Raw genomic sequence first — 24,175 nt, 5'->3', positions numbered from 1 at the left:
CAGCACCGGAAGGGGTCTGAGTGGACGTGGGAGGATGAGGAGGAAATGAGGGAGCACTACCCGTAGTTATTTGCAGATTCAGCCGTAGCAGACTTCGAGGACGAAGTCTGAGACAACTGGGGGAGAATTGTAACGCCCCATCTCTGGTATGTTGTCCCCGTGGCATTTATTTAGAAGTTTTATTGAGGGACTCAGCGAGTCTATGGCCTGACTCGTCGAGTAGGGTCGAGTTTTCGAGCACGTGTTAGTCGGCGACTCGGCGAGTCCATATTCGGGACTCGGCGAGTCTGCCTGCCTAGAAGAAACCCTAAATCCCCGGGTTGCTCACTATTTAAGCAATGCTTTGTGCCCCAAACTCTCCTCCTTCACCCTCAGAGAGCTGTGAGAAAACCCTAATCCATCCCTTATTTGTTTTAAGTGCTTTTGTGTGGATTTTGAAGGCTTGAAGAAGAAGAAGAAGAAAGGAGCAAGGAGAAGAGGTGTAGAGCAAAGATCCAAGGGCAAAATCAGAGTTCATTGAGGTATTTCTCGGATTCCTTTTGTTTTATGCTTTAGACCTCCATTAGAACTCCTCTAGGGCTAGTTTGATGCATTTTCCAAGCCTTATAGTTGTATGGATGCCTTAATAGGTCGAGATATCCCTAGATCTGTTCATTTAGGAGTTGTAGAGCCCGGATCTATTGCCTTTTTGAAGATGCTTTGCATAAGAACCCTAGATCTAGCCTTTATTATGCTTTTTGAGCCTTATTATCTTCTTGGTCGCTTATGGGCACGTAAAGATAGAATCTTTACGTGCTAATCGAGTTAAGGGAGCCCAGATCTATAAGTTTCAGACGCTGGATTCAAGCAGAATCGAGTTTAGAGTAGTTGCATGGATGTGACTCGGCGAGTCGGAAGAACGACTCGGCGAGTCGGAAGAACGACTCGGCGAGTCAAGTCGCGAGTCCCATTTTCCCCTTTTTGAGTGATGTCGAGTGGAAGCCTGTGAGTAGTAGAGTGGACTCAGTGAGTTGGAGGGCAGACTCAGTAATGGAGGGACTCGACGAGTTGTTCATACAACTCGGCGAGTCCAAGGCAATCTTCTTAGATCGAAGAACAACTCGTCGAGTTGTTCCTATGACTCGGCGAGTCGGATGCAGATTGTCTGAGTTCTTGAATCGAGAGGGTACTCGTCGAGTCGATGCCATACTCAACGAGTAGCCACGAGTAAGGTTGAGAAGTGAGACTAGAGACTCGGCGAGTTGGCGGCCCAACTCGGCGAGTCAAGTCAACTGTGGGTTGACTTTGACCAAGAGAGTTGACTTTGACCAAGGGAGTTGACTTTGACCAAGAGAGTTGACTTTGACCAAGGGTAAAAGAGTCATTTTACCCCAGTATAGTGATTAGCATTTGATTGAGTGTGTTTATGGAATTGTAGCCGGGGAGATACCGGAGCAACAGCAGTTAGCTTCCAGAGACACACACGCAACAGCCAGTTCACGAGGTGAGTTTCCTTCCAGTAGGAACGGGTCTAAGGCCACAATGTCGGCCCGTTTAGCTAGCAGTAGTTTCCGGACTTCGGTCCGATGTAGTAGTTAGTGTGTTTGATGCCTTCGTGACTCAGACAGGGTTTATGTGTTTATGCTAGTTGATATGTTTATGTTATGTTCAGTCAGCTTCGGACTTCGGTCCGATGTAGGGGACAGAGGTCTCAGTCAGCTTCGGACCTTGGTCCGATGTAGGGGACATAGGTCCCAGTCAGCTTCGGACTTCGGTCCAATGTCCCAGTCAACTTCGGACTTCGGTCCGATGTCCCAGTCAGCTTCGGACTCGGTTCGATGTAGGGGACGAAGGTCCCGGTCAGCTTCGGACTTCGGTCTGATGTTCCAGTCAGCTTCGGACTTTGGTCCGATGTAGGGGGCAAGGCCCCAGTAGCCGGACTTCGGTCCGATGCAGTGGGCAAGGCCCAGTATGTGCTTTATATGTTATTGTGTGGTACGTGGTAGTCTGGGGGAGCTCACTAAGCTTCGTGCTTACAGTTTCAGTTTTTGTTTTAGGTACTTCCGCAAGCAAAGGGAAGAGCTCAGGATGATGGCATCGCACACACCACAGCTTCAGTTTTATCCTGGGAGTTGATTCAGTTTTCTTAGATATGTTTTGATACAGTTGTGACACAGTTTTCTCACAGTATTTTAGTATGGTTTTGAGATACGCAACGCATGGTTTTATTATGATATACTCAGTTTTATGATTTTTGGTTATATTAAAAATGAAATTTTCGGGTCGTATTTTTGGGTTGTTTCACAGCGTAATGTAGATTTACGCCCAACGTAAATGGGTTTCCAGCCCCCTAAAAAAGGGTGTCGAGGGCAACCGACTTCTTTGCTCATTTCCTCCCTTTCTCTCGCTTTTTTGCATCGTTTTTCGTGCAACTTATACCCCGAAGCCCTAGTATCATTCCCGAGCCCCGAATCAAGTCCCGAGGCTCCGAAGATCCCGAGAAGTGCAATTCCCGAGCCGAAGCTCTGTCCGCGAGGATTCCGGTTTTTGTGAAGATCTTCCAGATCTACCGAAGAATACTACTTCTACAAGTCGTAGTGTTGTCCGATCATCTTCTAATCAAGTGAGTGTGTAGTTACTTTATTCTAACGCATAATTATGAAGTATTTTATAGGAAATACGTGTTATGTGTATAATATAAAAGTCACATTTTTTTCCTAACATGATTGCTTATTCGATCTTCTTTTCTATCGATCGTTACCCAACAAAACCCACGTAATACACCAAAAAAATCAACGCAATCAAATTCGATCATCCGTATTACACCAAATCGACGAGTCAGCGACATTACTTCTTTGATCGATTGAGGTTTTTCTCATCCTTGCGACATTACTCTTTGATCGACAGTTGCGGCTACTGCCCTTGCGACTTACGATAACCTGACTCGTTGATCGATCATCACCGGTTCAAAGTTCAAACTTCAAAGTCTATTCATGACAAGAAAAAAAAAAAGTCGACCCTTGCGTCTGGAAAAAATAATCGTCTCATCATTGTTGTTTTATAGGTTCTACTATGATCAAACTCCATTCAAGTCATACAAAATACGATATTTATAATCACATTGTAAATGTTATTCGGTTTATTCGGGTTATTTGGCTCCTTAATCATCTTCTACATGTTATTTGGGTTATTCGGGTCGGAACCGAACCGAACCGAATAATACCCGAACCGAACCGAACTCGTATTGCTTATTTGGTTCGGTTTTCGGTCCATACAATTACCCTTATTTGGTTTTCGGTTTATTCGGGTTCGGGTCAGTTCGGTTCGGTTCCGACCCGAATAACATCCCTAGTTGAAAACCCTATATGCTCACCAGGCTCCCAAGCCTGACCCACTCAGTTTAATTGTATTTCAGGTATGGATACAAAGCTGCTTTGCACTGAGAGATTAAAGGAGATGTAAATCATTAGTGTAATTGAATGTAAGTTCTATTTATGCTTATATGTCTGTATCGGAACATGACATCCCGAGGTTTTATTATTAAATGAAAATACATTCTCTTTGAGAAATGTTTTGATAAGTTATTATCATATCTTGTTTTGGGAACAAATTCCGCAACCGTTTTCTTTAAAAGATTACTCTGATTTTATAAAACAAAGCATAAACAAATCGGTCTTTTCTGGCCGTGAAAATGAGGATGTCACAGTTGGTATCAGAGCATTAGTTTAAGCGAACTAGTTTGTAGGAAATTTCTAGACTTAAACTTAGAATGCTAAGTAATGATTGTGAAGAGTGTGTCTAAAATATGTTAGGTGGTACACCTAAATTGACACAAGCACTAGTTTATTTTAGGAATGATGCCTAAAAAGCTTTTATGTGCTAAATGTTTTGTGTGATAGCTATATTGATGCTATTATTTGTTCGGATCTATGGTCTGTTGCCGACCGGATCTGGAAACCTTATGTGTGTAGGATTTTAAGCGTATGACTACGATATTAGAATTAGCATGTAAACGTTTCGGAGTGATAAAGAGATTTATACGTTTATCGTAGTTAAAGCTTTCTTGTCTTGAAATTCTCGCTTGGTACACCGAATGTCTGCTTGGATGTACAAGGGGTCATGGTGAAGACTCGTAGAGAAATTGAGTAAATGGAGGAAATGAAGGAGGCTTATGATAGTGGATGACACCTATCAGAAGATATCGTAAGAGTGGTATCTTGCCTTTAGAGTATGTCTTATGAAATAAAAGTACGTTTAGAGGAGTATGGTACGTCTAAAGTACACCTTCAATTGGCAGGATGATGAAACGATTGGTGAAATTCTTGAAGTTGTCTCATCGTCTGATATTTTTATCACCAATCGAGTTGCTGTAGAGTTGATGATTGAAGATTGAGCAATGAAGAAGTCCTAGTAGAGTCTAGGGAAATTGTTTATGATTATTTGGACACATTCGTATGTGTTAAATTGTTTTGTGATTTTCTTGTATGGTGACTTGGTCGACTGCGGGACAATACTTGGGACGAGTATGAGTAGGTGTGAAAGGTAGTAGATGCATATACTACCGGAAGCACAGGACTCGCACTTGGATCAGGGAAAGTCACAAGGTTACCAAGAAGCTGGTGATTGATTCCATTTTATTCTGGTATGTCATTACCATTGTTTCGGTAATGACTAGTAAGATGGTTCTTGATCCGAGCCTAGTGGTCATGTTTAAATTTGAGTTCGACTACGAGGAGTATGTTACGTGGTCTAGAGGACCAAGTTAGATGTAACATCTGACTTAAGTCAGAAGGTTGAAGTTAATGCGATTGATAGTGTCGCGCTCGTTGTTAAAAGAAGTTTGTAGGTAGAAATGCTACATGCCGAAATGTGATTATATCACATTAGAATATGAAGGAAGGTATATTCCATTTTGGAATTTAACTCTAAGAGACCTGAGTCTAAGCATTGCATCATTCGATGAGAGGTCAGTAAAGCACGACCCATCGATTTGTTACAATAGATAAAGGAAAGTATTTATCCTGAGAAGAAGAAGGAGTCCATAATAATGACTTATTTGGTAACTCGAGGGTTACGATTGAAAGTACAACATAGTACGATAATCAGATGCAAGATTGGGCATCTTCTGCGGTCAAGAAAGCCATAGAGTTAAATACTCTTTTGAGGAAACATAGAAGTTACGGTTATTACCTAGGATGAAGAAATAACATGTGGAATCATTATGCAAGTCCTATTTCGTTGATGATTTCGGGACGTAATCATCCTAAGGGGGAGATAATTGTAACGCCCGTAGATCCGGGCTAGTCAATTAGAGACGTTAAGCGTCAAAAATGACTTTTTGATGGAAGATTATTTTGAAGGAATAATCTTAACCAAGTTATATTATATTTTACAAGGATTCCGTACATATAAAGAACGCCAAAATCCGAGTTATAACGAAGAAGTTATGACCTGTCGAAGTTTCGCGACAGAACTGACACGACGTTGAATGACGTAAAAAGGGAATTTATGTTAGAGTGATATTTAGCCTTAGCGATCTAAATGAAAGTCGTAGATTTCGTTAAACCATGAGCATGCATAAAAAGAACGCCCAAATCTGACTTCGTATGAGGAGGTTATGATTTTTAGAAGTTTCGACTTAGCGGTATGCAGCCCGAATACTCGATTTGAGACCGAGCGGTTTTTAGCCAAAACAATCTAAATGAGAATCGAAGATCTCGTTAATTTTAGTGAAACGATGAAAAGATAGGCGAAAACAAACGTCGGATGAAGAAGTTATGATTTTATAACGGAGTTTTCCTATCCCGGCCTACTAAAAATAACTAATAGAAATAAATTCAAAATTAGTTGATGGAGTCTAAACGAAAGTTGTAGAGCGTAGTCTCACCTACGCGGGATATAAAGAACGTCGAAAACGGAGTTCGTATGAGGAAGATATGAATTTTTGAAGTTTATTAAATATTTTCGATATTTAATTTAATTATAAATTAACCGATATTATCCATGGGGGGAGTCAGCGATCTGATCTACATTACGCCCAGTGTAATGTAGATTTAAGCCCAACGTAAATGGGTTTCCAAACCCCTAAAAAAGGGTGTCGAGGGCAACCGACTTCTTTGCTCATTTCCTCCCTTTCTCTCACGTTTTTGCATCGTTTTTCGTGCAACTTATACCCCGAAGCCCCGGTATCATTCCTGAGCCCTGAATCAAGTCCCGAGGCCCCGAAGATCCCGAGAAGTGCAATTCCCGAGCCGAAGCTCTGTCCGCGAGAAGTCCGGTTTTTGTGAAGATCTTCTAGATCTACCGAAGAATACTACTTCTACAAGTCGTAGTGTTGTCCGATCATCTTCTAATAAAGTGAGTGTGTAGTTACTTTATTCTAACGCATAATTATGAAGTATTTTATACGAAATACGTGTTATGTGTATAATATAAAGTTGTTTATATGTGTGAGTGTGTAGTTACTTTCTTCTAACGCATAATTATGAAGTATTTTATACGAAATACGTGTTATGTGTATAATATAAAGTTGTTTATATGTGTGAGTGTATAGTCACTTTCATCTTACACATAGATATGAATTATTTTATAAAATACGTGCTATGTATATATATATATATATATATATATATATATATTGTTGTTTATATGTATGAGTGTGTGGTTACTCTTTTCTAAACACATAAATATAAAGTATTAGCTATGAAATACGTGCTATGTGTTATATATTAATTGTCAATATGAGATGGGCTTGGAATTGATGTTTTTATATGGGTGTTAAAGGATTTAAACTATATATGTAATTTATATCTACAAATATGTTGGGTAGAACATGGGTAGATGAAATAGTTGATGTGTGTTGAAAGAATGTGATAAGAGAAAGGTGAGGATATAATGGTGATGATAATTAGGTCATGATAGATAGGTGATGAATTACGAGTCCAGGCGATGTTGTGGCTACATATTCATGCAATGATAGTCTATCCCTTATTATGAATTACGAGTCCAGGCGATGTTGTGGCTGCGTATTCATGCGATGATAGTCTAACCCTTATTATGAATTACGAGTCCAGGCGATGTTGTGGTTGCGTATTCATGCGATGATAGTCTAACCCTTATTATGATTTACGAGTCCAGGCGATGTTGTGGCTGTGTAATCATGCGATGATACCCTAACCCTTACTAGACATATATTGAGGGAGTGATCCCCGGATTAGTATTGTCTATATGATACAGACGATGATCCTTAGGAAAAGTTCTTAGGAACAAGCATATAAGGATATAAGATGTAAGGAGATGAGCGGTAAATATGATATAAGAGATGACCCTTAGGATAATATCTTTAGGGAAGATTAAAAGAAGATAATGGGGATGGGTAATTGGATTGATTGTTTGATGATTGAATATAATAATTATATTATTGTGGGTTGAAAATAGAGATGAGAATTTGGCCCGAAAACCCGAACCGAACCGAAAACCGAACCGGACCAAACCGAATTAGACCCGAATAAGCAATTCGATTCGGTTTCGGGTATCTATATAAGGCTTATTCGGTTTTCGGGTTATTCGGTTCGGGTTACCTGAATAAGGGCTTATTCGGTCCAAAAGGACTGAACCGAATATGAAAAGTCACATTTTTTTCCTAACATGATTGCTTATTCGATCTTCTTTTCTATCGATCGTTACCCAACAAAACCCATGTAATACACCAAAAAAATCAACGCAATCGAATTCGATCATCCGCATTACACCAAATCGACGAGTCAGCGACATTACTTCTTTGATCGATTGAGGTTTTTCTCATCCTTGCGACATTACTCTTTGATCGACAGTTGCGGCTACTGCCCTTGCGACTTACGATAACCTGGACTCATTGATCGATCATCACCGGTTCAAAGTTCAAACTTCAAAGTCTATTCACGATAAGAAAAAAAAAGTTGACCCTTGCATCTGGAAAAAATAATCGTCTCATCATCGTTGTTTTATAGTTTCTACTATGATCAAACTCCATTCAAGTCATACAAAATACTATATTTATAATCACATTGTAAATGTTATTCGGTTTATTCGGGTTATTTGGCTCCTTAATCATCTTCTACATGTTATTTGGGTTATTTGGGTCGGAACCGAACCGAACCGAATAATACCCGAACCGAACCGAACCGAACCCGTATTGCTTATTTGGTTCGGTTTTCGGTTCATACAATTACCCTTATTTGGTTTTCGGTTTATTCGGGTTCGGGTCAGTTTGGTTCGATTCCGACCCGAATAACATCCCTAGTTGAAAACCCTATATGCTCACCAGGCTCCCAAGCCTGACCCACTCAGTTTAATTGTATCCCAGGTATCGATACGAAGCTGCTTTGCACTGAGAGATTAAAGGAGATGTAAATCATTAGTGTAATTGAATGTAAGTTCTGTTTATGCTTATATGTCTGTATCGGAACATGACATCCCGAGGTTTTATTATTAAATGAAAATACATTTTCTTTGATAAATGTTTTGATAAGTTATTATCATATCTTGTTTTGGGAACAAATTCCGCAACCGTTTTCTTTAAAAGATTACTCTGATTTTATAAAACAAAGCATAAACAAATCGGTCTTTTCTGGCCGTGAAAATGGGGATGTCACATGACACCTACATCATTAGTAAGTTTTCATTTACTTTTATTAAATGTATTAAAGTTACAATATAATAGATTGAATAATGTAATTTTGTTAATATACATTGCAGAAATTGTACTTTATACGATATCTTGAGAAAACTACATTTATCGTCAATAAAGTCGAAGGTTTGCGATCAACAACAGTGAAGATGATGAAAATTGACTGGAACACAAAGAAGTTGACAACAGATAATGGAGCACTTTTAATGAGACATATGGAAAAATATTGTGGAGAAAAGCAAGGAAAATGGAATGTGGAAATGGAAAAAGGCAGTGATGTGCAAGATGTTCAATTTGTAAAATTACGTGCCTTATATTCTGTTAAGATTGCTACACATGAAATCAACAACCACAAGGAGAGAGTTATCAAAGAGGCAATCGAATTTGGAAAATTTGATCATGCGACTAGAAAAAAGATGTTAGAGGAAGGTATTAAAAGAATGGATGAATTGGAAATGGGTAGTAAATATAAATTGATAGAAGTTTGGAATTTTATAAATGTGGTTATGGTGACTTAACAACAATTCCTTTTCTAATATCTATATTATTTTGAACAAATTAGACAAAAAAAACGATGCCTAGTATTATGTAAGAAACTTGATATGGTTTATTAGGTGATTAATGCTTTATGTATAGTAGGTATTATGATCACTTCTTAATGACCATGGTAGAATATTCTAATAGAATAATGTATAATGGCATCAGTATTCTATTAGAATAATATTAGATGTTGCATATACCTATATAACATTCTTACATGCATAATCTTGTATTATAATATTTTGATAACAAAGCATTATACTGCAATCATTCGTATATACTTCGAAAAATTAAAGATTGAAAATATTAGAAGAATCAATATGTTCTCAAATGTATAACACATCATCATAACCCAAATGTCTCATACATCATCACAAACCAAAACAACAGAAAAATGTCCAAACTAAAAAATTCAAACTTTTATTTGTATGGTATTATTGAACTTTATTGAAATACGAAAAAAATCAAAATATATTTCTAGACACAACTATGCACTTTGTACCTTGGAGTTATTCAACAATGTCAAACATTTCCTTGAATTATGCCCTTTAACCCCACATGTTTTGCATGATCTTGATTGTTTGTTACCTTGAATAGTAGCCTTCTCCAAAGCACTTTTTAAACGTTTTTTGGTGGTTGTCGAGGCCAACAAAATAAATACCCTAAATATTACACACTAAAATAGTGTATAGTGGTAAAGGGATCGTATCCACGAAGATTGGTTCAATTTAAATCTCAATGTAAATCACTTGTTTAAGTACTCGTAAAACAAAAGTAAAAGTAAAATGGGGGATTTTGATCTTTTGAGATGTTTAAAAGAAAACTAGAATTGCACTAAGATTTAAAAACACAAATCAACAAAAGAAAAGTTTGATGTAAAATCAATAAAAGAAAGATGGTTGACTTTGGACTTTCATCACTTGAACATTTGGTTAAATAATCATGAGAATACCAAGGTGCAATACTTGTGTTTAAAATCTAACTTGGCTATAGCAATTTATAAGCATAACTTGCCTCAACTCTTCTTTTGTATTAAAATGACTAGAGAAGCTCATAACACATTTCCTAAATCAAAGTCACAAAACTAATAAAGCATGTAATTTTGTGAAAATCAATTAGCATTAGGTTTTAAGAGTCACCAAATCCAAAGAGTAATTTATTGCTTTCATTACCACTGTGGAGAAAACATTTTCTTAGTCTAAATGAAATGAAAACAAACATTTAAACTAATTGTTGCTTGTTAAATTGAAGATCCAATACTTAGCCAAGAATTTAACCAACAAAAATAACATTCACATATCAATATTCATGACTAGAGATATATAATCATGAAGGAAGTTTTCATAAAAAATATAATCATAGATATTCAACACAAGTTCATGGAATTCTTCAAAATAACCAAAACATTCAAGCAATTATATCCAAGTCAACCAAATGAAAATCTAGCCAAGCATGGCCAAAATTAAACAAAAACAAGAGAGATTAGAGATACCAAACATTGTTCAAGATGAAAGATGAAAGAAATCCACAAATCTTCTAATCTTCTAGAGAGAAAAAGTGTTTGTTTCTTCAAGTCTTCATAATGAAAAATCCTCTCAAAACTTCAGTAAAAGTGGTCAAAAATCGGATCCAAAAGTTGCCCAAAAGTATTCCACCAACTTTCCCTATATAGAGACAAAAGGCTAAAATTCGGGTTCTTCACAGTGCGATCCATGCTGACCATTTGTAAATCCACGCGGACCGCGTGGATTCTGCTGAATTGGCTTTTTGGCCCATTTAATTGGCACTTCTAGATTACTCTTCTCATCTATGGTCCAGCTCGTTTGTGTAAGTTCTTGATAGCCCAATTATGTCTTCCAAACTCTTCCAAGATGCTCCAATGCTGCTTTAATCTTCTATAGCTCGAATTCTCGTCGTCCCGCCCGAAATTTAAGTATGACGCGCTTCTTGCTTATATTGACACCAAGCCCAATTGCACCACTTCAATTCCATGAACAAATTGCAAGCCTCTAATAGTCCCGCACTCCTTCCAAACCTCCAATAACAAATAGTCTTCGGCAAATCCTGCAAATAAGCTCAAAAGACTAGAAAGCACCCGGTAAAAGAGAAAAATAACAAAAAGAGAAAATATGCGTGAAGATTAACTAAAATGAGGTGGTTTTAACTAAAAATAAACTATGAAAAGAAGTAATAAAAACGAAACTATCATTTTCCTGTACCAGAACCTTTATTCTTCACCATAGGTGGATTTTCAACATCAACAACTTCAGGATTCATAGTAGCTCCGTAAAGTTTATCAATATGAGCTTCTTTTGTAACCGGTAATTTGTCTGAACCTTGTTCACCAATATCAGTCATAAAAACTTCAAGCTTCTGCATGAAATCTTCTAACTTCTTGTCATCATTACTTAATGAAGACAAGCATTGATCAAGCATGGAAAAAGCTTTATATGCAACCTTCTCAACATTTCCAGACGAATAACCATATCTAAACGTCCTTTTCAAAACTGTGGTGGGGATAATATCTCTTCTCCATCTCTTAAGAATGTATCTTGACAGGATCTCTTGTATGTCATAAATCTTTAGAATACAGAATATGTGTCTACAAAAAATTCCAAACCGCTCAGAAAGCATGCATGAACATTTCACCGTTAGATCTTCTCTGTTGAATTCAACCTGTTTCAAAAGTATTAGGATAATAAGTATATTCAAAAAAGAAAAATTAGAATATTTTTTCAAAATTATTAGAATATTAAGTATATTCTAAAATGTCAACATTACCTCAAAATCACCTTCACTTGTGTTAAAATTCCATTCAGAATCGATGTCAACTTTTTCTTTTTTCTCAACTACTACCTTCTTCTTTGATATATTTGTCCTTTTATGTTTGACAATGCATATGTCAGAAACAACGCCTGATGTAACACTCTTCTGTGAACAAGAAACAAGTGAATGAAGAATCTCCCTCTGTACCATGAGAAAAATAGTCCTGGTGTATACCATAGATGCATGTTTCTCCATATATTCAAGAGGTGTTTTGATGATTGGAATTATAGTAGATGTATCAAAATCAAATTTGATCTGATTATTCCTTTGCCTTTCCATAACAGACTCAAAAGCATTCATGAAATTGTTTAACGTATAACCATGATGCGATACCCTATTGAATGTTGAATTCTCACTTTCCGACCGAGAAGTTGTTCTCATTAGACCTGACATCGGTACATCTTTAAAATAGGCTGGAATCCAACTGCTTCTCAAATCAAACATATCTTTCATCCATTTATTGTCTTGCAACTTATATTTTACCATTAATGCATCCCATCTCATTTCAAAATCATTGACAACAATTTTGGAGTCCCATACTATACTATTGAAGTCCGCCTTAAAATCCGATGCATTCATTGTTTCCCAGCTTACCTTCAAAAACAATTCATATATTATTCTGTTAGAATATAATTGTTCAAATATAATATAGTATAAAAAGGCATTTAATTTAATCTATTATCCTAATTACAAAAAATATTTCATTTAATATTCTGATAAGAAAAGAACAATAATGTCATATTTATATTGAAAATAATGTCATATTTATACTGATAAGAATATAACAATAATGTTAGTACCTTTAATGGAAGTTTACTTGTGATATGCCACATACAAAATCTATGTTTTGTGTATGGCAATACTATCTCAATAGCTTTTTTCATTGCTGGATCTTGATCGGTCACGACCATGATTGATGCTTTTCCAAAACACTTCAAGAATGACCGAAGTAACCAAATATAGGAATTTGTATCTTCTCTACACAACAAACCAGCTCCAAAAGTGACGCACCTTTTGTGATTATCAATGCCAGTAAAAGGTACCAATACCATACAATACCTAAAAAAACACAAAAAAAATACCATTAGAATATATAACTAAAAATGTTTATAATTCTAGAATAAATACCTGTTTGTACGATATGTTGCGTCAAACGAAACAACGTCCCCAAATAACTCAAAGTTTTGTTTTAAAGTGTCATCAGCCCAAAAGAGAGCATTTAATTGCTTCTTGTCACATCTGTATTCATACGTAAAATTTGTAACATTCTCTTTACAATTCTGAAGCTTTGTAATCAACAAATGTGCATCAATGCCCCCGATGTGACAATTTATATCCCTTGTAAAAATTTTCCAATCTATCTCTAGTCCATCAACAAATTCACATCCTCCTTTTATAACGCACATTAGCCTATATGCTGTAGTTGCCCCCACCTTTGCACTCGAAAGCTTATGTATAAAAGCTTGATCAACAACATTCAACTGACGTTTAGCTCTTGAAAGATGCATACAATCTTGATTGATCAATTTGTGGTTGTGTTGTTGTTCAAAGCGCCATAGGTAAACTTCTGAAGAATGTGGTATAACTTTGAATGCAACAAAAGCTTTGCAATTTGTGTGTTTACAATTACTATTTCTCAATTGCTTGTTATGATCATCACTAATTATGTCTAAGGTAGAAGTGTTTGGCAATCCCCCTCTATTGTATATAAAATATTTTGAAGTTGTGATTCCACTCTTTTTCCTCTCTGTTGATTTTCTAATATCAAAACCAGATCTTAATGCATATCCTTTATACCACTTAATAGCATCTTTGATATCTTTAAAAATTGAACCCAAAGTAGGCATCCAACTAGCTTCAACCTCTGGAATCCAAAATAAAGAACCATCAGCTCCAATGAATTGTTTGCAAGAGCCATATTGTGCTGCAACATTGTCACTTTGAACTACAAAAAAGAATATACCACCATGTTAACATATAATCAGAATAATTTGCATTCATATGACTGTAATCATAAAAAACCACAATGTTATATGTGCATTATTCTATAAGCATAATATGTAGTAACATGAACTTATCACCAACATCATTCTATAAAGAATAACCGATATCAGTAACAGAATTACCTTGGATTTCCGATTAATTTCCATCATTATGCAGAATCTCTGAATCACCATAGCTGAATTGATGATTTTCTTCATCGTAATGATCATTTTCGATGTCATTCATACCTAAAATCATAAATAACTGTTACTACATTAAAAATTGAATATGTTATATGCAACTAACAATGAAAGCAATGATTACCTTGGGTTTCCGATTGATTTTCCTCGTTATGAAGACTCTCTGAATCAGTAGAACCGAACTGATGATTTTCTTCATCGAGATGATTGTTTTCGATGTCATGCGTATCCAAATCATCCATAATTGTTATCATTATTGAAATATCAATGTATGTACAATATTCTATAAGAATAACATGCAGTCTCATGAACTTATCATGAACTTATCACTAAGATGATGTTAATGAAAAGCAAATAGGTGATGTTAATCAAAAGAAAACAGATGACATATTGCTGAAAAACATAATGATTGAATGAAAGTTAAAAAACAAACAATGAAATAGATGATGCATTGTCAAATAACATATTATAGATTAAATTGTTTTCTAGATCAAACAAATTCAACAACAAATGATCTTTGATTGATGAATTGGATGTCTCAACAATAGATGATGTTTGATTGCTGAAATCACAAATCATACAAATATAAAATTGGAGAAATCGATAATAGCTTGATGATTCAATTCATGAACTAGGTTAAAAATTGAATACGTTATATGCAACTAACAGTGAAATCGATGAAAACTCAAACCTTGATCAATTGACGATTTCATGATGTTGAGTAAAATTCACGGCTTGAAAGATCGTAAACAATTGTTGAAGATGAAGATTAGCAGAAATCGTTGAACACTTGAACCTCTACCAAAATCAATGATCACAAAGTTAAAATTGATCAAAATCACTCAGCTTATCAATTGCAGATGAAGAAGAATCAAGAACATGAACTCGAAGAACACAAACATCGTGAATTTAAAAGCTATGATTTAGCATCGTTCGATCAATGTCCAAATCAAATTGATTATCGGTTGAAAGAATATAAGATTAGAGATAGAATATCGATCAAATTGAATTAAAGAACAAGGAATGTTGTTTCATCGAATAAATTGGTAGAAAACAGGAACAGGTGAGATGATTTCTGGGCGACGTGAAAATTAAGCTAACCTAATCATCTTAAATTTAACCTAGTGACTAATCTACCCCTAATTAACTAATCAGCTAGATTAATTAATGTTAATCCTTTTTTTTTATGAGCTACAAGATCAAATTTGATCAAAGGCTAAGATTTGGTCCCCATGTCTCACAAAATATAGGTGGTCTCAAATGAACCTCTACCTATATATATATATATATATATATATATATATATATATATATATATATATATATATATATATATATATATATTCTAGAATTACAAATATACATACTCTCAACGTTCAACCTTAATTACTTTAAATAATAACAATAATTTATTATTAAATAAAATAACTAAAAAACATATAGATTTGATATGTTATTACATCATTCACATTTTTATAATATTCAGTTTTGTCATACCATTTTTTTAATTACAACTAAACAAATACAATAACAACATTTAAAAAATGGTTTCTACCAACATACTAACAAGTATTTTACATTTTTTTTACAAATATGTTAAAATATTTATAATTAATAATTACTCAATAGTATATAAATATAATTAAAATTATTTATTATATTGAATAATTATTAAAAATATAACAATAAAATACAAATATAATATAGTATATATATTAGTTAATAAATATTGATACCGTTCTATATATATATATATATATATATATATATATATATATATATATATATATATATATATATATATATATATTCTAGAATTCTAGAATTACAAATATACATACTCTCAACGTTCAACCTTAATTACTTTAAATAACTAACAATAAATTATTATTAAATAAAATAACTAAAATTTTTTATAATATTCACTACAATTTTGTTTATAATTACAACTAAACAAATGCAATAACACCATTTAAAAAATGGTTTCTACCAACACACTAACAAGTATTTTATATTTTTTTTGCAAATATATTAAAATATTTATAATTAATAATTACTCAATAGTATATAAATATAATTATAACTATTTATTATATTGAATAATTATTAAAAATATAACAATAAAATACAAATATAATATAGTATAAATATTAGTTAATAAGAATTGATATCGTTCTAAAAATAAAAATAAATAAATCTTGATAAACTCGATTTAGGCTATGTTTGGCGTGCTAGCTGAAAAGTTAGTTGTTAGCTGAAAAGCTAGCTGATAGGTGAAAAACTAGCTGTTAAATAAAAAGCTAACTGATAGCTGAAAAACTAACTGATAAAAAATAAAATTTGGTAAAATTAGCTGAAATATTTAAAATTACATAAAAGGACATGTAGAAGTATGTGTTTCTATAATTAATTAAGGTGTATGTGGAAAATTTAAAAGAAACTCCTTAAAAGTTAATCTAAGTAGTTTTTCAAAAAGCTAGCTTATAAGCTACTTTTTGGTTTACCAAACACTATAACATAGAAAAGCTTAAAAAATAAGCTAGCTATAACGCGCCAAACACACGTTATGCACACATATTTGAAAATTGTTATTTATTATAACAATTACTATTTTATCAATTTTTTCATCACATTGATAAATTTATTGAAAATTTAGTTATTACATACGATTTTAAATATTTATTCGTTTAAACTGATTTACAATATATATTATTATTTTTATCTTATTGTATTATACTAGTGAAATTTTCAATTTGTTACACAACTATCTTTATTTGAAATAATGTTGCTACCAATTTTGATTCTTTTTATTTTGGAATTTATTGTTATCAACTTTCTGTTGAAACTTAACTTTATAGTATAATTTTTTTAGTTAACTGAAATAGGAGTATATAGTATAAGATAGATTCAGATTACAATGTTTTATTATAAAAAAAAAAGTTCTTTTTAATTGTTGGCTGCCAGCAAAACGACACTACTTTTTCTCCTTTTCCTTTTAACAATATTCCTTCATCCATCCATCCACCTCTCGTGATTTATTACTCTCTCTCTCTCTCTCTCTCTGACCAGACATTCTTTCTCTCTCTATAACCTCCCTCCCCCTCTAATGGCCGCCTGTCGCCGGAAACCTCCAAAATAACCACCACCCACCACCTACTCATCTCCCTTTCCTCAACTAGAAACAAAATCACAGTGCATTTCTTCCATGGCTCGTTTTGCCATTTTACTCTTTTCACTTTTCCTTCTGAGCCACCGACTCACATCCGAGCCGACTCAGGACAAGCAAGCGCTCCTTTCATTCATCTCTCAAGTTCCTCACGCTTCTCGTATCTCATGGAACGCGTCGGAATCCGCTTGCTCATGGATCGGCGTTACCTGTGACCCAACTAACTCCTCCGTCATCTACCTCCGTCTACCTGGCGTCGACCTTGTTGGGAGCATACCACCGAAAACCATTGGAAGCTTATCTCAGCTCCGTGTTCTGTCACTCCACTCCAATGGCCTCACAGGCGGCCTCCCTTCTGATTTCTCCAATCTCGCCTTCCTTCGCAGCGTTTACTTGCAGGATAACAGGTTTTCCGGTGGGTTCCCACCGAGTCTATCCGAGTTGACTCGTTTAACCCGTTTAGATCTCTCCCGCAACAACTTTTCCGGCCCGCTTCCGTTTTCCATCAACAATTTAACGGAACTCACTGGGCTTTTCTTAGAGAACAACGCTTTTTCCGGCCAACTTCCGAGTATAAGCCCGGCGAGTTTAGTCGCTCTGAACCTCTCAAATAATAATCTAAATGGTTCGATTCCTACGTCGTTGGCCTCGTTTCCGCTATCTGCATTCTCCGGGAACATTAATCTCTGCGGTGATCCTTTACCCGCTTGTAATAGCTCATTCTTCCCTTCCCCGGCGCCATCTCCATCTTCGGATGAACCACCGGCATTACACAAAAAATCAAAGAAGAAGCTCTCAACCGGGGCAATTGTCGCTATTGCAGTCGGATCGGCGCTTGTTCTAGCTTTATTGTTGCTAATCCTACTCCTCTTTTTACGAAAAAAGAGAACTCAGCGGAGCAAACAATCTCCAAAACCTCCGTTGCCTGCTTCAACAGCTGCTTCCAGAGGTGTTGCCGAAGCCGGGACTTCTTCATCTAAAGACGACATTACAGGCGCGTCGACGGAAGGTGAGAGAAACAAGTTAGTGTTCTTCGATGGCGGGATTTACAGTTTTGATTTGGAAGATCTGTTGAGAGCATCAGCTGAGGTTTTGGGGAAAGGGAGTGTTGGGACGTCGTACAAGGCGGTGTTGGAGGAAGGAACGACTGTGGTTGTTAAGAGACTGAAAGATGTGGTGGTGACAAAGAAGGAATTCGAATCACAAATGGAGATTTTGGGGAAGATGAAGAACGAAAATGTAGTTCCATTGAGAGCTTTCTATTTCTCAAAGGATGAAAAATTGCTTGTTTCTGATTACATGCCTGCTGGTAGCTTATCTGCTCTTCTCCATGGTAATAATTTCTTCATCTTTCTCACCACATTTCGCATTATTTATTCCATTTTTGATTGATTTATTGCATTCAAATTGTGGGTATTCACGGGTTTGAATCTTTATCATCTTCATTTTTAAAGATTTCAATGGAAGTTCTTGAATCACATGAATGTTGATTTTAGGATATGTTCCAGTGTACAAGTCTTGTTGCATTGTGTACAAGCTTAAACCTCTGAACATTGACTAGGGTCTATGAGTAAAAGCCAATGATAGAATTAGGTAGTTTATATGGTACATTAGTGGGGTGGCAATGGTCACAAGTCACTATCCATTTTTCATTATGCAACAAAGACTTGTACTTTCTGCATCAGTAGTTGTATTTTGCACACCTGTCTAAAGGATTTCATAAAAGTAGCCATTGGGTGCAAAATGCTTTATTTTTGGGACCATTTTTTATCCCTTGAATGAAATTCTTAACTTGTTGTGTATTTTCCAACTCAAATCATGCTATAAAGACTTGTACTTTATGCATTAATAGACTTATCTTTCACCTAAAAACAGTTGGTCTTTTTAGAGTTTTTTTTGAGTCACGTTGCTTGGAATTTTGGGACCTTATGGTTAATGGTATAAAGACTTGTACCTTATGCATAAATAGTTGTTCATCACGCAACTGGTTTTACCTTATAAGATTTGAGACATTTGTTTAAAAATTATATGATCGTAGGAATAAATAAACAAAATTCGTATGTGAAAATGCTCGTTTTAAAATATAAATAATTTTTTTAGTCAGAAGGTAAATATCTTAAGATGTTTGTTTGATGTTAAATATTCCGTTATTTTAAAGTTTAAAAGCACAAATATACGTAATTGTCGGAAGTATGTTTTTTTCCCTTTTAATAATGACATCCATGTGGTGTGAAATGTGCATCCCGGCGCATGATATCTGTGTGGGCTACCCGTCTTTCTTTTACGCAAGTGAGGAGTAGTAAATGTTACACATCAACTCCTTTAATAAACTAATAATTGCTACACGCCCCCCCATGTTTCCCCACCAACATGCTTTTCCACCCTTTGCAATCATGATGAAAGAATGTTTTTCCATTTTTGCCCCTTATTGTCCTTTTGTTTTGTTTTCCTTCAATCTCACGCTCCTTCCGCTAATTACACATGTATTTCCCTTTTTGGAAATTTGGATATTCATTCGTGAGTACAACCGGTTGATGCATTGACTAGCTGTACCCTACCCAACAACCAACTAATTCATTGATGAGTTGCTTAGTTGAACCCTTTATTGGGATATATCACAAATGGATACAACTAATTAATTGATCAATTTTTATATCTGAATGTCCGGTGTGGGTCAGCACAGGGGTTGTTGTATAGTATACTGCACGGTGTTAGTTGTTACTAACAAAACATGATTATTTTGCAGGAAGTAGAGGATCGGGGCGGACGCCGCTAGATTGGGACCACCGGATGAGAATCGCACTAAGTGCCGCCAGAGGGGTGGCATACCTCCACGTCGCCGGAAAAGTCGTGCACGGCAACATCAAAGCATCAAACATCCTCCTCCGGCAAGAAACCAACCGCGACGCGTCTGTTTCCGATTTCGGTCTCAACACGCTGTTCGGGGGGTCAAGCTCCCCGAACACACGTGTCACAGGGTATCGAGCACCAGAGGTGCTCGAGACCCGAAAAGTCACATTCAAATCGGATGTGTATAGCTTCGGGGTACTCTTATTGGAGCTTTTAACAGGAAAAGCTCCAAACCAAGCGTCATTGGGGGAAGAAGGGATAGATTTGCCACGGTGGGTCCAATCGGTGGTGCGTGAGGAATGGACTGCTGAGGTTTTTGATGTGGAATTAATGAGGTATCAAAATATTGAAGAGGAAATGGTTCAATTGTTGCAAATAGCAATGGCGTGTGTATCGACTGTGCCAGATCAGCGACCCGCGATGCAGGAGGTTGTTAGGATGATGGAGGATATGAATCGCGGTGAAACGGATGATGGGTTGAGACAGTCGTCTGATGACCCGTCCAAAGGGTCGGATGTGCATACGCCGCCAACGGAGACCCGAAACTCGCCAAATACTGTCACACCGTGATCCGGATAATTTGAATGAAAATAGAGTAGAGATTTTTTTTTTTTAAATATTTTTGTTTTTGGTGTTTTTATGTTTATTTTGAATTGATTTTTATGGGTCGGGTCGGGTTGGGTTTCATGGGCAATACTTCATCACTTCATCGGTGTTTATGTCATTATGTGTTATTCTTTGGTAAATCTCAAGAAGAAATTGTTGCATATGGTCGTGTTTTTAGTTCATATCTTAAGTTTGTTTTTTTAATACTTTATATGGATTGTATTAATTTTTATTCTCCAAATATAACGTCTTTTTCATGGAATATTGAGATTTTTTTAAAGTTTACATTTAATATGATTAATGTCACTCGCCGGGGGCATCTATAAATTATTATAACGGCTTTTTAGTTTTGGTTTGTTTTGTTATTTTAACGGGTTAAATGATAGTATATAATAAATCCGTATTTAAAATTTATTGTTATTTTTTGCAAACATGCTTAAATTAATGGTTATAATTTCTGTATTTCTTTGGAATAAGTCGACTTAATTTGAATGTTATATTTGAAAAGTCAAATGATTATAAAAAAGCAAATTAGCTATACACAATAAAATTGAAAGAGTCAAAAGCAACTCACAATATATTTCAAATTTAATAGTAGTCATCTCAAAATTATTTGAGTTACTTTTTTAAAATAAACACAGTAATTTTTATTGTAAAAATTTTATATTGATCTTTTTCTTTTTTCTTTACACAATGCAACATTTTTATCTTTAGTAAGAGGGAAAATGACTTGATAGGATAAGATATTTTTTGAAATGTACATAATTAGTCATTATTTTTTCTTTTTATAAACTAAACCCTTATACTTTATTTTTTTGTAACAATGCAATTCTTGTGACCGGCTATACCAGGTATACCGGTTATATACGAATTTTCTTTTAAGGAAAATGACTTGATAGGGTAAGATACTTTTTGAATTGTACACATTTAGTCCTTATTTTTTTTTTTGTAAAATAAATACTTATACTTTATTAATATGTACACATTAAGTCATTTTCACCGGATTCTACAGGTTTGTTGATGTGGAAGCACAAGTGACACTAAATAGCAATTAATTAGCTTAGTCACCAGAGGTGGGTGATCCTCCAGCAACAAGAAAAGGGTGGCGACCCTTCCCTTTCTTGTCTCTCTTCCTTCCGGTCGAACAGTAACAGCCAAACACCCTTTACCTGTTGTGTTTCTCCGATCTGTCTCTCTTTGCCTCCATCTTTGAGATATGCTGTCAGAAAAAGAAGAAAGAATCGACGAGGGGGCTACCAGAGCAGCTCCTCGCCGCCAACTACGTCTCTACTTCCTCCTGCCTCCCCCTTCGACCTTGTTGTTTTTGCCATCATTCCTCCTTGCTACCAGTGATGTGTAGGAACACACAAAGGAGTCGTCGGAGATCGGGGTTCTCCCTCATTTTCATGATGAATAAAAGTTGGAAAAATCTCGTTGTGGATATGTGGATGTCACCTGGGTATTTCATTTCAACAAAATAAAAAAGGGAAAATGACTTGATAGGGTACGATACTTTTTGAAATGTACACATTTAGTCCTTATTCTTTTTTTTTTTTTTTTGTAAAATAAACCCTTCCATGTCAGCAAAACCTGTAGAATCCGGTGAAAAGGACCTAATGTGTACATATTAATAAAATATAAGGGTTTATTTTACAAAAAAAATAAGGACTAGATGTGTACATTTCAAAAAGTATCTTACCCTATCAAGACATTTTCCCTTAGTAAGACTACAGTTCGAATTAACACATTTGGTCTGCAAAAGGTTTTTTCAAGTAGGTAGTTCTATAAGACCAAATGGTATACATTGTACGAGATCGTTCGTGGTATACGTGACTATGAACCACGATCGTGCACACCTTTCCGGGGTGTCGTCGTGAGTCGTGGTTGTAGTGATTCGTGATGGCTACGACGATGGTGCATGACCTATAGAAATGAGGCTGCAAATTCGACTCTTCAATGGTCGTTTTTTTGATGTTCTTTTTTTTTGGAGTGGCGGGGGTCTAACAACGACATTGATGTTGTTGGTCAGTCTCCTATTTTCAACGATATTTGGATCGACAAAACACCCGATATATCGTTCACGGTGAAAGGGCATTCGTAAAACTATGGTTACTACATATGTGATGGGATACAGCCTGATTATTCTACATTTATGAAGGCATACTCGAATCCTCGAAGTCAAAAGGCAAAGTTGTATAAAAAAAGACAAGAATCAGTGAGAAAGAATATCGAGAGGGCATTTTGTAACATTCCAAAAATCATAAGGTAAAAATTTCATTTTAATTCAACACAAAACAACATTTGCTCTTATCAACCATTCAAAAGTATGTTAAAGTAAAATAATTATGAGAGTACAATTCTGAAAATCATAAAGTGCGGAAACATAGGTGGATGCCCCGCGATCAAGCTGGGCCCTTCCTTTTCGAACTAGAAGTACCTGAAACCATAACCATAAAACTGTAAGCACAAAGCTTAGTAAGTTCACAAAAATACCACATACCATACATATCCTTGGGCCTAGTCCTCACATTGGGCCAAACCCTCAATAATGGGCCTATCCCTTCCTAACCAATTAACATAGCCCAAAATAAAATGCAACAGTTATAAAGATAGCTAACATTCAACATAACATACATTGGGCCTAGCCCTTCCTAATCCATGGGCCCAACCTAGCATACAAATGGGGATAGTCCGTGATACAATGGGCTTAGCCCAACAAGCCATGCCGGAGTTACACAGACAACTAGCATATAACAGATCCTAGTGGGTCGACATTGGTTTCTTCGACCCATAGGTACAGTGAGGATACTCACCTCAATACAAGATAGCCAAAACACAAATGCATTGCTGCTACCGGGCTTCTCACGTTGACCACATCCAAAATATCCCTAACTAATAATTAAGGCAATTTCCATATTCCAAGGTTCAATTCATATTCTATCATTCCAATGGGTAAAAGACCATTTTGCCCTTCCTATATCCGACCCAACAACTCATGGCCCAAACTCCCAAAAGACCCAAGGACCAAAAGGCCCAATAAGGGTATCTTATGAGTATGCCCAACGTACGAGACTAGTATGCCTAATGTACTGCATGCTAAAGCCTATTTTACAACCCGTCACAACGAGGAATTAGGGAAACCATGCATTGGGTTGAACATATGCATATGTACGGCCAACATACTCCCTTGGTGACCAAATCTCACTTTTAGCACTTAATGCTTAAGACCAAAACGTCCATAACACATATCAAACCTCTAAGGGATGTCTTAAGTCATAAAGTTCCTGACTTTATGACTTTGCATGGCTTAATGGGGTCCAAACCAAAGCCCCAAGTCACAAACTTCATTAAAATACT

The 24,175-nt window shown here is 35.8% G+C and overlaps 2 protein-coding genes across 2 annotated transcripts; one reads left to right on the top strand and one right to left on the bottom strand.

Annotated features, from left to right (window-relative positions):
- Positions 1 to 11,392: 11,392 nt before the first annotated feature.
- LOC145050271 (protein FAR1-RELATED SEQUENCE 5-like) lies at positions 11,393 to 14,438 on the bottom strand. Its single transcript, XM_078998548.1, has 6 exons — positions 14,321 to 14,438; positions 14,188 to 14,244; positions 13,142 to 13,958; positions 12,877 to 13,072; positions 11,969 to 12,607; positions 11,393 to 11,863 (listed from the first exon to the last, which is right to left on the bottom strand). Exons 1-6 carry the CDS (start codon positions 14,436 to 14,438, stop codon positions 11,393 to 11,395), a joined length of 2,298 nt encoding a protein of 765 aa, XP_078854674.1.
- A 2,745-nt stretch (positions 14,439 to 17,183) lies between these two features.
- On the top strand, positions 17,184 to 20,979 carry LOC145053731 (Leucine-rich repeat protein kinase family protein). The gene is made up of 2 exons (XM_079001821.1): positions 17,184 to 18,695; positions 20,109 to 20,979. Exons 1-2 carry the CDS (start codon positions 17,402 to 17,404, stop codon positions 20,780 to 20,782), a joined length of 1,968 nt encoding a protein of 655 aa, XP_078857947.1. The 5' UTR covers positions 17,184 to 17,401; the 3' UTR covers positions 20,783 to 20,979.
- The last annotated feature ends 3,196 nt before the right edge of the window (positions 20,980 to 24,175 follow it).

Source organism: Lactuca serriola, chromosome 5, assembly GCF_051521515.1.
Source record: "Lactuca serriola cultivar US96UC23 chromosome 5, Lser_US96UC23_V15, whole genome shotgun sequence".
NCBI classification, from domain to species: Eukaryota; Viridiplantae; Streptophyta; class Magnoliopsida; order Asterales; family Asteraceae; genus Lactuca; species Lactuca serriola.
The sequence above is the reverse complement of the archived record's forward strand: the minus strand, read 5'-3'. Positions and strand labels throughout refer to the sequence as shown.

What these genes read in the sequence shown, in the direction of transcription:
- LOC145050271 (XM_078998548.1), bottom strand. Translation starts at nt 14,438, where the DNA reads ATGGATGATTTGGATACGCATGACATCGAAAACAATCATCTCGATGAA. An exon ending in AAATCATCAATTCAGCTATG is followed by an intron (nt 13,959 to 14,187) that starts GTGATTCAGAGA and finishes TCTTTTTTGTAG; the next exon opens with TTCAAAGTGACAATGTTGCA. An exon ending in CAAGTGAAGGTGATTTTGAG is followed by an intron (nt 11,864 to 11,968) that starts GTAATGTTGACA and finishes CTTTTGAAACAG; the next exon opens with GTTGAATTCAACAGAGAAGA.
- LOC145053731 (XM_079001821.1), top strand. Translation starts at nt 17,402, where the DNA reads ATGGCTCGTTTTGCCATTTTACTCTTTTCACTTTTCCTTCTGAGCCAC. An exon ending in CTTATCTGCTCTTCTCCATG is followed by an intron (nt 18,696 to 20,108) that starts GTAATAATTTCT and finishes ATTATTTTGCAG; the next exon opens with GAAGTAGAGGATCGGGGCGG.